We start from the raw sequence: 14,969 nt of genomic DNA on the forward strand, positions 1-14,969 counted from the left end.
GCTTAATAGAGAAATAAATACAGAACTGCTGGGTATTGTTGGAGTCTGCAGGTTAGTCAGTGTTATGGCAATGAACAAGCCACAAAACAGAAAACTGGCCTCAGTAGGGATGTTTTTGCCTTTTCGTCATATATTATTATATATTGGCTATTACTGTACCTTAAAGGAACTTTAAAATTAGCTTGTCACATTGAGCAAGTAGTCAGATCTTCCAGCAGCATGGTATAGAGCAGAAGGAGTATACCAGATTGAGATATAGTTTGTAGGAGAAGATTCATTGTTATTAATTCATTTTACATTTCTGGGCTTATTCCGCCCTTAGGAGTCCAGTGGGCGGTTGTGATCAGTGACTCACAGCTATCTCTGTATGCATGCAGGGAAGGCTGTCAATCTTTTAGTAAGACCGCCCAGCAGACTTATAAGCTCAGAATTAGCAGGGATTTCATTCAGTTCCTACCCACACCATGACCAACAGAAAACAATATATAAGTTAAAGGGAAACGGACAGGCTGTTCACCCGCACTAAACCCAATACACAGTTATAGTGCGGGTGAACAGATGTGAAAGGAGGTATTATTTATTTAAATCGGTCACGTCCTAGTGACGTGAGAATGAAGAATTAAGAATATGCAGAAGATGGGTGGGCATATCGCAGTAAACAGTGTCAGGAAAACTCTTCTTCAGAGCTTAGTCAACTCCCGCTATCGTCAAGGTATTAGGTTTATTACATACATCGACGTATGGGCGATCCTTACATAGGGAAAGTCAAGTAAAGAATCCTCCGAGCTAAGGCATTCAACAGCTTTTATCAAAGAAAGTAAGAAGTTACATCATAACTGATAAGTGGGTAATGTTGTCAGCTCATTGGTCAAGAACTTTGTCTGCTCAGCAGCCCAGTACATTCAGGCTGCAGTACCTTCAAGGCCACTAGCTGGCTTGATTTTAATAGGGCGTGACACAAGAAGCAAGCGCCATATTGTGATTTATAACTACGCAGTGAGAAAATAGAAACTTAAAACTAATAAAAGTAGGTATTTTACTACCCAAGGTCAGTTTGCATAGTTTCAAGCATCACTGGGCGCTGGTCAGAACTAAGATGAAAGTTAATTGAAGCTAGGAATAAAAACCAGCCAATGCCATCTTTAGTTAGACAATATATAGATATATAAGAATACAGGGAACATAGATATCAAAATATAATTTTACCAACATACAGGATGGAGGCAGTGAAGCTTGGTAGAGCCCTGCATCGGGATTGGGTTCAGCGGGACCTAATAAAAAAAATTGCAGGTGGTAATGAGGTTGTTGCGTCCCATCACAGAACATACAGCGGATCCCGCAAAATCCTGCGTTGTCCCACAAACCTCTGAAATGGCACAAGGGGGTAATGAAATGGTGCAGGAGATAATTTTATGGTACGGGGATAGTGAAAGGGCACAGGGGTACTATTTCTGAAAGCGTTGACAAAATGTTTGCGGGAGCGGGCGGTGTTGGATACACATGCTGTGGGAGCGGTCGGTAGTGGTCAGAAATCAAGCGGGAGGGGATTACAAAACAGTCCAACGCAACACAGGGCTCTGTAGCTGGGCAAGCCAGCTCTCTCCTCTATTGTGCACTGAGCCTCATTAACATTCTAGCAACAGCGGCCATATCTTAAAAACGGTGGGACCAATAAGGAATACCTTATTTTACTCCTGTTCACCCACACTATAACCTAGTGTACTGTGTTTAGTGCAGCTTAACAGGTCAGGTCAGTTTCCCTTTAACAAGTGTAAAACTGTGCCATTAAGAAATAGAACCTAGCCATTCCAGGGCTTGTTTTTGATGGGTATGTAGATAGACATTTATGACTGTTGGAATGTAACCTTTAAAATAAAAAATAAAAAAACTGCATAGTCTTTGAGGCCTGAAATAGACTGACCGCTAAGTGGCTAACATATGACTGACAGATTTTGGTGGAGTAAAAAGTGTAAGTAGGAGATAACTAATACAAGGTGCTGCAACCAATTCGACCCTGAATACAAGGCTTTCCCAGGGTTCAATCTGATTGGTTGCTGTGGGCAACTGGGCAACTTTTCATCTATGCAAGTTTTGCTAAATCTCCCCTTAGTGCTTTAATAGTCATTCGTATATGTATTAACGGGGCCATTAGAGATGAGCGAAGTTACAGTGATTCGATTCATCACAAACTTCTCGGCTCGGCAGTTGCTGACTTTAGCCTGCAGCTTTCAGGTGCTCCGGTGGCTGGAGACTCTCCTAGGACTGTATCCACCTTTTCCAGCCCACCGGAGCTCCTGAAAGCTGAACTAGTTTATGCAGGCTAAAGTTAGCAACTGCCGAGAAGTTTGTGATGAATCGAACTTAGCTCATCTCTAGTGTAGATTTATCAAAACCTGTCCAGAGGAAAAGTTGCTGAATTGCCCACAGCAACCAATCAGATCACTACTATCCTTTTTGAAAAAGCCTCTGGAAAATGAAAGAAACAATCTGATTGGTTTATATGGGCAACTGTCCTCCTGACAGGTTCTGATAAATCCCCCCCCCCCCCCCCCCCCCGAGTGTTCTCTGTATGTATCTACCAATCAGTATGTAGTATGTATAATTGCATATTCCATCCAGGAGTGATCTAGAATACCTCCAGGACTTATGTGTTCTGTGATCCTCCATCTTGGGTATTGGAGAGCAGCTAGAAGACCTGTCACTGGATAGCTATTGTTTTGTTATTAAGCTCATTTCTTATTTCTCATTATATGTGTGGGTGTAAAGAAAACGGCTCCATTGGGAAGAGCATTCCGCATTGATGCTGGCTGAACTACAGTATATGTTCTTTCTACATAGCAGCAGTGTTTTTTTCGCTCAGTATTCATGAAATGTATGTGAAATGTTTTCAACCCAACTCATGTTTCAATAAATACATAGAAACGGAAGCCTGACATAAAAATGAGTTGTTGAAATCACATCGTCAGGTTTCTCAGGCAAATATAGGTAGAAATTGCAGTAGTCTGACAGAACAAGCAGAGCTGCAGTGTAAAACACGGGGGAAGGTTGTAAATTGGGTAAATCCTCATTTCACAAGTGTAAACATATTGAGGTACAGTATGTATTGTTTGTAGGCAGTAGGCTCGGTATATGCAGTCTTCTGCTTGTGTTTAGAGCCCATGCCAAGCCATCTGTCCAATTTCAGCTCTTTGCATATAAAAGCTCTTAGAGAGTGTAAGCGGATGTAGCGAAATGAGCCAAAGACCACATGTGCCTACTCACCAGGCATGTCAATGTTCTGCGAGCTTCTGTTAGTTTTGATGGATGTATCGCTGTAATATTGTCCCATGTATCACACGTTGATACACTATGTTGGAGATTTATCATTCTTTTTAAACATATGGCTTTTATATGACAATGTTTTACTAACTTACTTTTGCTTACATGCGACCTATTTATCAAATAGTCGCACAACCTTGATAGATAAATCACATGTAAGCAAAACCCGGAAACCCAGTTACAAAAGCATTTTTTAAAGAAAAAAATGTTTTCCTCTATGTTAATAGCCGAAGTTCTTTATCTACCAGTAGCGTTGCTAGAGAGTGACGGGTCGGGGGGGGGGGGGGGGGGGGGGGCATACCGCATCGGGTGACACCCTGACTGGCCTGCCTGGAACTAAATAGCTGCACTCCAACTATCCCACAACAACGCATCCACCCCCCTCAGAAAATGAAAAAATATTTAAAAAAATACTATGGCGCACCATGAATATCTGTACTCTGGAGGCTTTTTTGTTTAATTTTAAGCCCGCATTGTGTGACGTTGGTGGGCGGAGTCTTGCGCCCCTGCGCTGTGGCTGAGTTTACATCAGGAAGGAAGACAGCACAGCACCAACAGGCACACAAACAATAGTGAAGCCACAAAAAAAAAAGGTTAAGTGCGTTACCCACCCCAAAATATGCATGAAGCTGTATTACAATGGATGTTTTTTGTTGTTTTTTTTTCTCCTTTTTTTAAGGAAACATTTTAGTGCCACATATGGGTTATTTACAAAAATTCTTACACAATTATTTTGTGCCTTATTCTATTTTAACACAACATTAATTTAAATATGTAGTGGGTACACCAGCATGTACGTGTCCTAAAATTGACAAGGTGTACAGTGTGTATTTTCAACCTTAAAATGTATAGTTTAGTTATATAATTTTTTTCTATAATTAACATTAATGTAGTAGCTTTGTTTCATGATGCAGAACAAGAACAGTTGTTAAAGTGGGTGTTAATGTCCTTTTCTGCAGACGTATGCACTTTCTGTACGCCAGGTTGGACCTGGAATACATATGCAACTTTTAAAAGGAGATGCAACTTTTTTTTATTCATAAATAGCGACTATCGCATTTGAAAAATACATGGCCACTGCAAAGTTAAAAAAAATAATAATAATAAATTACTACGTGAGCAGATTTCAGAAATGTGCTTTAGAATAAGCGAAAATCTTAGTCTTTCTTACGCAAAAAAAAAAAAAATCTTCTACAGAGCTTGATAAATCTCCTATGTGTTTAAGTGAAATTCAACCCAAGATACAAAGTGAAATAAATGTAGGGTTCCAGATTCTATAATGTAGTGTAAAAAAATTAGTGGGGACCGGAGCGCTCAGAGGAATGAGACTGGCCTCTTTCTGGAGATCATGGGAGGTCCCTGTGATCAGACTGCCCACCATAGACACATAAGGATTAAGTTTTAATATCTGAATGACCCTTCGAACAGTGCCTAACAGACTCATAATGGGGTCCATCAGTTTTCCAACATGGTGTCCACCAATTACTTATGTATTTTTATGGAACCTGGGACACTGGCTCCCAATGGAACATTTAACACAGGTGTGAACCCAGTCTTACCTTTAATTTGCTGTAAAATTACAACATTGGCAAAAGCCTGTACAAGGGGGGGGGGGGTGTAATATTGTCACAACAGTGCCACAGCTGTTCATAGGTTGTCTTTGGTATTGCGGCTCATACTTGTTCAAGTGAACAAGGCAATACTGTAGTACCAGAGACAGCCCATGAATTTATTTGGTGCTATTTTTGGGAACTGAATCGGATCCTATTGTCTATTTCAGAATTTTTGGAACTGGCTTAGATGTGGGTTGTAGTTGCAATTCCAATGTTGTTGTTTTCAGTTTTGTGGTTAGTGATATTGACACAACATGAAAACCTTATAATTTGTTATGCTAAACATTTACATATAAAAGCACTAGTATAATCTTTGCTGTACTGTACCATGCATTGTACTGATATTCTTTACTTCTGTTTTCAGTTTTATGTGCTGAACGAGTGGGCCAGATGACTAAAACATACAATGATATAGATGCTGTTACACGTCTTCTAGAAGAGGTAAGTGTTAAAAATGTGCACTCTATGGGGGAGATTTATCAAAACCTGTCTAGAGGAAATGTTGCTAAGTTGCCCATAGCAACCAATCAGATCGCTGCTTTAATTTTTCAGAGGCCTTTTCAAAAATGAAAGAAACAATCTGATTGGTTGCTAAGGGCAACTCAGCAACTTTTTCTCTGGACAGGTTTTGATAAATCTCCAACTATCGCCTTTAAGGGGTTCTCCAGGGAAGTATATGTATATAAAAAGGCTCCAAGACACCACACTTCCTAGACATGTTCCCAGCAAACCATGCTGCCTGATATGCATGGCTCCTGTGGCCTCTGTTGTCGTCTCTGGCTGCAAGATATACCTTGCCATCCTTCCAAAATACAGTGAACTCCAGCACTGGCGGGAGATTAAACTGGCATGTCAGCTGCCGGTCTTGATAAATTCTGCATGATTAGTTCAACTAAATTGTATGGGTTCTCAAACTCCATACAATTGCACTGGACAGTGACTTACTCCCCTCTTCCTTTTGAAAACACCCACATGCTCGGCTGAGCCAAGTGTGCAAGAGCTGTTGGCTAAAAAAGCTTGGCTGTGTCCATGGTATGTTTTTTGAAGTTTATAACATGATCTTTCTCAACTCTCTAGAGTTTAGCAATGTATTTGTTACCAGAAATCTTCTCTTATTGGGTTCATAGTAAATCCGTATGGTTAAGTCATGTGGCTTGTCCAGTAGATGTAATAATGAATAACATTATCAGGTGTGTGATGCACCTTCAGATGTTTATAAGTGAGGAGTCAGAGACAGTGCCCTGCTATTAGGACGTACTGCAAACACAACCTACACATGGATTGTGGCTCAGCCAAGGATTTGCATAGTTTTTCATGTAGTTCTGCATCTGCAAGTCAAACTGCATATTAAACATTTTCATGTTTGTTTCTTTGAACACTAGCGACCTGTTGTGTGCCGGTTGTTATTTTTTTTTCTACCAGATGCTGTTTTACAGTTATTTAACCTAAGCCTTCCTAAATCTAGATTTGTTATAAATGTACTATATGGGATGTTTTCACTGGAAGTATTTTTAGAATATATATTCCTAATGTTTTATTTGCATGCACACCCTTATCTTTTTTTAAAAGGTGTTATATTACAATTCGCATTTAAAAAAAATAAGTAAATATACAATACAAGAAAACAAAAAGAAAAACTAAGCACAGCAACAGCCACCAAACCAGCCCACAAATGAGTAACACTGCACCTCCAACTAAATAAACAACCTTTGATATGATTAAAGATAGCCATTAAGAAGTCCCTGCAGGGTCCAGCAGAAGAGAGCGCATACTTAGAAAGGTTCAGGAGCAGATAGGCAGCCAGCAAACTACAACCTCAACCAACAAGCCCAACAGCACACAATCGCACTGACAAAACAGCGAGTCTTGTTCACCCCCTGACCCACCAATAAAGAAAGAAATTCCTGATCAAGTATTTAAGACAGCAGAAATAGCCATATCTAAAGAGGCATCCAGAAGCAACCATGGTAACGACATTTTGTCAAAGTTTTTGGGACGTTTCCGGATAATAATGAGAGCCTGGAACAGTGGCACATACTTATTGACCAAGCCAATCCTTTTTGATACTGGGGGGTGGCCACTGTATCCTTCCACCTATGGGCTCCTGACTCAATGTCGTTAATAAGGCCAAGTAGACAGACCTCAGGGGTAAGAAGAATGGAAGTTCCAGATGCTTCTTAAGAAACTGCATTACCTCTAGAATGGGGCCACACAAGAACAACACCAGATAGCATGTAGGAAGATCCCCCTCCGCCACATAACACCTAAAACAATGGTTAGAAGAGGAAAAACCCATGCACTTAAGCTTTACAGGGGTATATTATAAGGAGAAACTGAGACTGTATCATGAGATGTCCACAGTAGGATAGTATGTTTTCTCCACCTTTTCCCATTGTTCCAGAGTTAACTTGGGCAGATTTGTCTCCCATTTTGAAAAGGCGCTGGAAAAGGGACTGGGTCCCATCGATTGCCACATTGCATACACACAATGAACACATTTTATAAGTGGTTAGAAACTTGTAAATAACTCATGAAAGAATAAAGTTACGTTAAAACCAAGCACTTCAAATTTATTGGGAATTTCACAAGAAAAACAATGATGTCACATGACCCACTTCCTATTGAAAAAACTAAAATTGGATTCAAAATGGCCAACTTCAAAATGGTCACCACCTATCTTGAAAATTTTCCCTACGCACATATACTAATGTGCCACAAACAGGAAGTTAATATCACCAACCATTCCGATTTTATTAAGGTGTATCCATATAAATGGCCCACCCTGTATAATACAGCCCTTTGTTCTAGTTATTCTATTAAAGTCACATGTACAATTTAACTTAACGATTACGATATTTTTTCAAATGGGAAATATCTGAAAAATACTAGTACACAATGATTTATTTGACGTTCTGTTTCTTTCATATTTGGTAGCATTGTCTTTAAATTGTCTAACTTGGGTCAAATGTTTTGGGTAGCCTTTCTCAAGGTTCACCAAGTTTCTGGAATTTTGGCCCATTCATCCTGACAGAACTGGTGTAAGCGAGACAGATTTGCAAGCCTCCTTGCTCACACATGCTGCTTCAGTTCTGCCATACATTTACTACTGTACAGAAATAAGTCCGTCATCTGCATTTCAGATAGAATCCAGTAACAAAACATGGATAAAGCAGAGCGTAAGCTCCTACACGTTTCGGGTAGTCATACCCTTAAAGGACAACGGTCAGCTTGTTCACCCACACTAAACACAGTACACCGGGTTACAGTGTGGGTAAACAGGAGTCCAACGAGGGGTCACTTACTTAAATATGTCCAGTAGGTCCAGAGATATGTCCCCCAGAAGATCCTCTGCTAAATTCAGGGAATCACGCACAGGGGGCTGGGCTTCGTGGCTCAATTTACATATCCTTTATCTGTGACTCTACATCTTAGTGAAGTTGAGTCACAGACAATAAACATGTAAATTTTTGTGGGGCGGAGCCCGGTCCCTTATATTCTAGTAAAGTGGAGTCACAGACAATGAATATGTAAATTGAGCCACAAAGCCCCGCCCCCTGTATGCAATTCACTGAATTTACTAGAGGATCTTTTTGGGGACATATCTCAGGACCTACTGGACATATTTAAGTAAGTGCCCCTCAATGGACTCCTGTTCATCCACACTATAACCCAGTGTATTGGGTTTAGTGTGGGTGAACAGGCTGACAGTTTTCCTTTAATAAGGGCATAAAAGACATTAAAACAAGTACTCGTATACCTATAAACCTGTAACATGAGTTTAGTCACAGTATTCCACAAAGACCAGTATGGGCACAGAATCACACCAAAGGGCTAAAAGTATACATCAGCATTTCCTATAGTTCTAAAGTATGATGTATGCATTATCTCCAACACAGGAACACGAACTATTAAAAAATACATTTACTATTAGATTGAGGTCAGGCATTTGTGATAGACATTCCATTACCCTTAATTTTTTGTTCTTAAGCCATTTTTCTCCTTTGGATGTATGCTTGGAGTCATTGTCTATCTGGAAGACCCATCTGTGCTCAATCTTTAAATCAACGCTGTTGTTTCAAAAACATTCCCTCCATTTTATAGCCCAGGTGATTCCTATTCTATTTGTAAATAACTTCATTTACCAAAAATGAAACCTTTGCCATTAGGTTATTACTACCTGTTGTTAGGCACAGTTGTTCCCTAATAAGAGAGAGATCGGGATGGCACACAGGAAGTGGGAGTGGGGCTTACCTTGTACTATGTGTAAGAGAGAGCCTTAGCTGTATACCTGCAATCTGCAAGCCTGTCTGCCACTTCCAGAGGATCCATGCTGTGAAATAAAGACCTTCCTCTCATCTCTGACAACCCATGAAGTTCTGGACAACTGTCCCTTATGTAAATACCAGTGTTAGTACTTCTGTTGAGTGCAAAGTGCTGCATAGTCAATGTTGCTTGCCCTTTGTTTAGGACAACCTTTTTAGATACTTTGTAGATATTTTCAATTTACTACATGTAGACTGTTATGATGCCTTGTTTTGGCAAGGACCATAATTGCTTAATTCTATCATGTAACCAATAATGTTGTAAAGCCATAGCCTTACTGTTAGAACTATTCAGAGACTGTAGGCTTTTACGGAGTCACATTGTAATAAAAGCCACCCTTTCCAATATTTCCACCGAACTGATGACTTTCCTCTTTGATAGTTCTGAAATGGTGCTTTTGTGTTGTTCATGTTCTCCTATGCTAATGTTTCTTTAACTATGGAAAGGTTGCTTATTGAAATATATAGTAGAATGTGTACTGGCACACAACAATACCTTTGACATAGAGGAGATTGATAAGAGCCAGGTTATTTTTGATTTTGTATCAAACGAATAGCAACAAAGTCCACAGAGCCTTAGTGTACAGCATGTATTCTAACATAATGCAAATAGATGCCATGGTGTCAGAGGTCATGAACACCAGTCTGTAACTGTGTCATGTTTTTTTGTTTTTTATTTTGTATCTGCTTCTACACTAAAACTATGGACACAGTTTTTTTTTTATTGTTTATTTGTTTTCTAAATGAAAAATGAAGCAACTTCTTTTGTAGGCTTCATTAGAAATTCCCTACCATTTAGCTTCTTGGGAAAGAAAAGGCTTTAGGCTGTGTACATATATAGAGAGAAAATAGATCTCATATGGCAAACTGTACAGGCAAAATTAGGCATACTTATTTATAAAGAGTTACTGCTCCACGCAAAACAAAAACAACCCTTTTCAGAAGTATCTATAGCCTTTAAATATGTCATGCCTTCAGCAATGTAATCATGCCTGCTGCTTGTTTATGCACGCATGACCTTAAAGTGGTGTGCGCACATGTTGCTTGTAAAAGTAGGTGTATAGGAAGTGTGTGACATTTTGCTATAAAGCAAGCATGCATTATCCTGTTATGGTTTTGACAAGGGTAATGAACTATACCACATGCCAGCAAGTTTACTGATCCCTGGGATCTTCTCAACCACGTTTTTATAGATTGTTTATATTTGTGTTGATACATTTATTACCTAAAGTAAATCTCTTATCTTAGATCACAATCTTTACAGACATATCTATTCTGGATGCTATTATGTTATTAAAAACTGTTGAATATGTTGAGATCCTGGTTACGGTATATTAAAATTTCTCTCCACCTTTTGCAGAAAGAACGCGATCTGGAATTAGCTGCACGTATTGGCCAGTCATTGTTAAAGAAGAATAAAACACTTACAGAAAGGAATGAGTACTTAGAAGAGCAAGTAGAGCACATCCGAGAAGAGGTAAAATCTGTGTAAAGTTATTAAAGTTATTTTATTGGCTTTTATAACAACCATACCTTGATTTCATATAGTTGTCGTATTTCTGTATTTCTACACATATCCAACTGCTGGTTACGTCACCTATGCGGTGAAATTTAAGTTCACATTACCTGAGTGAAGGGCACCCGGTTAATATGCAACAAAATGTTATGACACTTTCTAATAAACTTTTTTTTTTATTATTTTTTTTTATAATACCTAAGGCTAAGTTCACACTTGCGTTGGAGCTCAGTTCCAGAACTCTGTTGCACAAAGGACACAAACAACTCCCATTTACTTTAAATGGGGTCTTTCTGGTTTCTGTCTGAAAATGGGACAATGCTGTAGTTCCTTGCAGTTCCGACAACGCTGTAGTTCCTACTAATAATATAGTGATTGCAGTAAACCCTGAAGTGGCTGCAGTGTTCATATGAGCGCTATGGCCTCTTCAAACATCCAATTGGCAGTGGTACTGGAAGTCATATCCCTGCCAATCTTATATTGGCGGATTATCCTGACAGCTGGTCATAAATTTTAAAAGACTGGATAACCTCTTTAGGGTTCTTTCACACGTACAGGATCCTGTGCAGATTTGATGCGCAGGATTTGTAACTGCCAATTAGCTGTGCTCAGTCATTTAGTTTATATTGAAATCTGCAGCAGAAAATCCTGCACATCAAATCTACGTAAGTGTGCACGTACCCTTAAAGGAAATCTGTCACATTAAAATGCAGTTTAATCTGCAGTCATCATGTTATAATAAAACAAACAGACGATGATCCAGCACTTGCAAAACGTAGACAGCTTTATTGAAAATCACTGGGCACAGATAAAGCCAACCATTTCAGACGCGTTTCGAGCGCATGCGTTTTGCAAGCCTGGATCATCGTCTGTTTGTTTTGCATTGGAGTGTCTTGCCAGGCACAGGATCCGAGCATGGCCAAGGGGTGGTGAGCTGGAATTTCTTTGTTTGTTGTTTCATCATGTTATAGTGCCTTCAGGAGCAGAGTAGATTGATATATAGTTTTGTGAGAAAAGTTCCAGGATACCTTGTCAACTATTCATGTGATTCTCTGCTCATTGTGTCCTAAGAAGTCATGTGTAAGTGTGCATATAGATCCAGACCGCTGACTTTATATGCACACTTACCCAGCTATACACAGCTGTCAATCACGAAGTACGACTGTCCACATGACTACTTCACATAAATAAATGACAAGTTATCCTGGCACTTTCCCCTCAGATCTCTGTATCAATGTGCTTTATAATGATGCCTGTAGATTATCACTGTGGCCTTGCAGTTCTGGACTCCTAGGTTCAAATCTAACCAAAGACCACATCTGCAAAGGAGATTGTATGTTTTCCCTTTTTTTGTTTTTTCTCCCAGGTCCTCCTGTTTCCTCCCACACTTAATAAACATATTGATAGGTAAATTTAGTTCAGTGAGGACAGAGGGACAACTCTGTGGAATATGTGGGCGCTATAAAAATAAAGGAATCATTGGACTCCATTTAAAGGGGTTGTGCGCTGCCCTGACTTTCGGAGCTCCGCTCACAGCGTCCGGAAGTTCATGACTCTGAACGCTGTGTGCGGGCTTCCGTGTTCGCGGCCACCGGGCGTGACGTCACGCTCGGCCCCTCGTGACGTCTCGCCCGCCCCCTCAACGAAAGTCTATGGGAAGGGGGCGTGACCGCTGTCACACCCCCTTCCCATAGATTTTGGCAGAGGGGGCGGGCGAGACATCATGAGGGGTTCGGGCGTGACATCACGCCCGGTGGCCGCGAACACGGAAGCCCGCACACAGCGTTCGGAGTAATGAACTTCCGGACGCTGTGAGCAGAGCTCCGAAGTCAGAGCAGCGCACAACCCCTTTAATTGGGCATTGACTCTTTTACTGTGTTTTTGGCACAGACATGTTAGAATTTTGTAAATCTAATTTATATAATAAAAATAAGGATCACCCATGTACTGTACACATTCACTTATACTGTCAATGCTTTGCCTTATTACTGAAGTCATTATTCACAGGTCTCAGTTATACTTATAGTCCTCATACAAGTCTCCTTTAGAGCTTACAGTCTTTGTCCTATGTTTCTTTATCTGTTTTATTGATAGAACTGCAGGAGCAACAGTCACTAGGCACACTTGTTATCATATGGGTGTGAGCTCTTAATGATTAAAAAATGCCATTGTTAAGGGTAAATGTCAGAATGATGCCACAGTACAATATCAGTATTTTATCATACTGTACCTTTATCACCATTGACAAAGGTCTTGTTTATTCAATTTGTGTGTCATCTCTGGTGCCCATAACAGTCGTTTCAGTTCCCATTTATTTGTGTGTATAACAATATGCAGGTTGAAAAAAAGAGGAACACTCCATTGTTTGCATATAAATAATATTTTATGTAATAAATATCTAGAAAATGTTCTTTTATGTAACAATTCCACATAACTCCAATGCTGGTTGCTGACAGAGAGTGTACACGCTATACTCGCACCAGTGCACAGAGAATGTCACCAAGAATTCGATACAAACACCCACACATACACTAAGGCTATGTTCACACAGGGATATGTTTCCCTCACACAGGAGTGCCAGCAGAACATGCAGGCGCTAGGACCGTTTGGAAATGTGACATTAGTGCATTTCCATGCAGAGTCCGCAGAAAGAATAGACATGTGAACAAAAAAATAATATATGGGATATATTATAAATAAACCTAGTGTTTCTTAGTAAATGTGATTTATGTTCCATAAGCTTGATAACATATGTGAAAATGATTGTGAATGATGATAAAATTGTGTGTGTGTAAAAAGGGGGAGGATGTGATGTAGGGATCGACCAATATTGATTTTTTTTTTTAGAGTCGATACTGATAACCTGTGAACTTTCTGGCTGATAGCCGATAACCTATACCGATATTCCGTGCATTTTAATTCCACGCCCCTGCAGAGGCTTTTGTGGGGGCAGAGACCGCCGCCACCCGCTTCTCTCCCCCTGCCTGTCCTGAGTCCAACCACCGCCACTGCCTGCTGTGTGTGTGTCCAACCACCACCGCCGCTGTCCTGAGTCCAACCCTGCCGCTTTGCACAATGGAGAAGCTGCTGAGTGAGTTCAGCCCCAGCCGCCCCTCCGCAGCCCTGCCAAGGCCCTGCACTCTGCTGCCCTGCGACCGGAGTATGCTGAACCCGGACATCGGAGTAGTGCTGTCCCCGGTCACCAGCCTGGCCTTCACAATGAACAGACTCACCGGCCTGGGGATATAAATATAATTACCTGTTCCCGGGGTCCGCGCTACTTCTGGCTCCTGTGACATCCTGCGCTGTTGCTGTGTGCTGTGCAATGACGAGTGACTTCCTCAACGCCACATCACTGTCAGTGGCCCAGCGCATAGTGACAGCTCAGGACGCCGCCGGAGCCAGAAGTAGCGCGGACCCTGGGAACAGGTAATTATAAAACCAGGGTTGGAGAAGGCAATGGGGCGGCGGCGGTCTCTGGCTAGAGGGGAGGCAATCAGGCAATGGCGGTGGTTGGACTCAGGACCCCAGCACAGGCAGGGGGAGAGAAGCAGGCGGCGGCAGCAGCCCCTGGACCCACAAAAGCCACTGCAGTTCATTGATTTAAAGCACCCGCATTATCGGCAAGGTAATTGCTGATACCGATAACTTAGAAAATCGTGAATATCGGCCAAACCAATAATCGGTCAATCCCTAATGTGGTGTAAAAACAATTATTGATGAATTGATGTACATAAAGATGTGAATAAATCCAGAGTCCATAGTGGATCAAATGGTGAAACAATGTGAGAAAAATTATTATTAATAAAATTATACAATTTTAATAATAGTGACGATAGTTACAAAATATATTTAAAAAAAAGTGTATTGACTGTAATGATCAAAATGCTAATGTAACCTTACAGCCACATGTATTGTGTAAGTTGGGTGCTTTCCCGGCACAATAGTTACACGTAGCTGAGAAAGTTGATGTGAACTGGGCCTGACAGGAAGAATAGAATAGATCTTATGTTTTATCCTAGTATTTACCACACACAGTTCTACAGTATAATTCCATAGCTCAGAAATAACTTATTTCGCTAATGTTTTGCACCTTTAGGTATCACAGTTGCGCCATGAATTGTCCATGAAAGATGAGTTGCTTCAGTTTTACACCAATGCGGCTGAAGAAAGCGAGCCCGAATCCATCTGCTCCACACC

At 40.6% G+C, this 14,969-nt stretch overlaps 1 protein-coding gene across 12 annotated transcripts in view; it reads left to right on the forward strand.

Moving 5' to 3' along the window:
- Window positions 1–14,969, forward strand: part of TRAK1 (trafficking kinesin protein 1) — a 138,259-nt gene that overhangs the window by 76,018 nt on the left and 47,272 nt on the right. For all 12 annotated transcript variants that reach the window (XM_056520611.1, XM_056520613.1, XM_056520614.1 and 9 more), the window contains 3 exons: window positions 5,296–5,372; window positions 10,614–10,730; window positions 14,869–14,969. In XM_056520611.1, coding sequence (XP_056376586.1) covers window positions 5,322–5,372; window positions 10,614–10,730; window positions 14,869–14,969 — 269 coding nt within the window. In that variant the 5' untranslated portion in view covers window positions 5,296–5,321. The remainder of the gene's footprint in view (window positions 1–5,295; window positions 5,373–10,613; window positions 10,731–14,868) is intronic.

This window comes from Hyla sarda, chromosome 5 (genome assembly GCF_029499605.1).
Source record: "Hyla sarda isolate aHylSar1 chromosome 5, aHylSar1.hap1, whole genome shotgun sequence".
Taxonomy (NCBI): Eukaryota; Metazoa; Chordata; class Amphibia; order Anura; family Hylidae; genus Hyla; species Hyla sarda.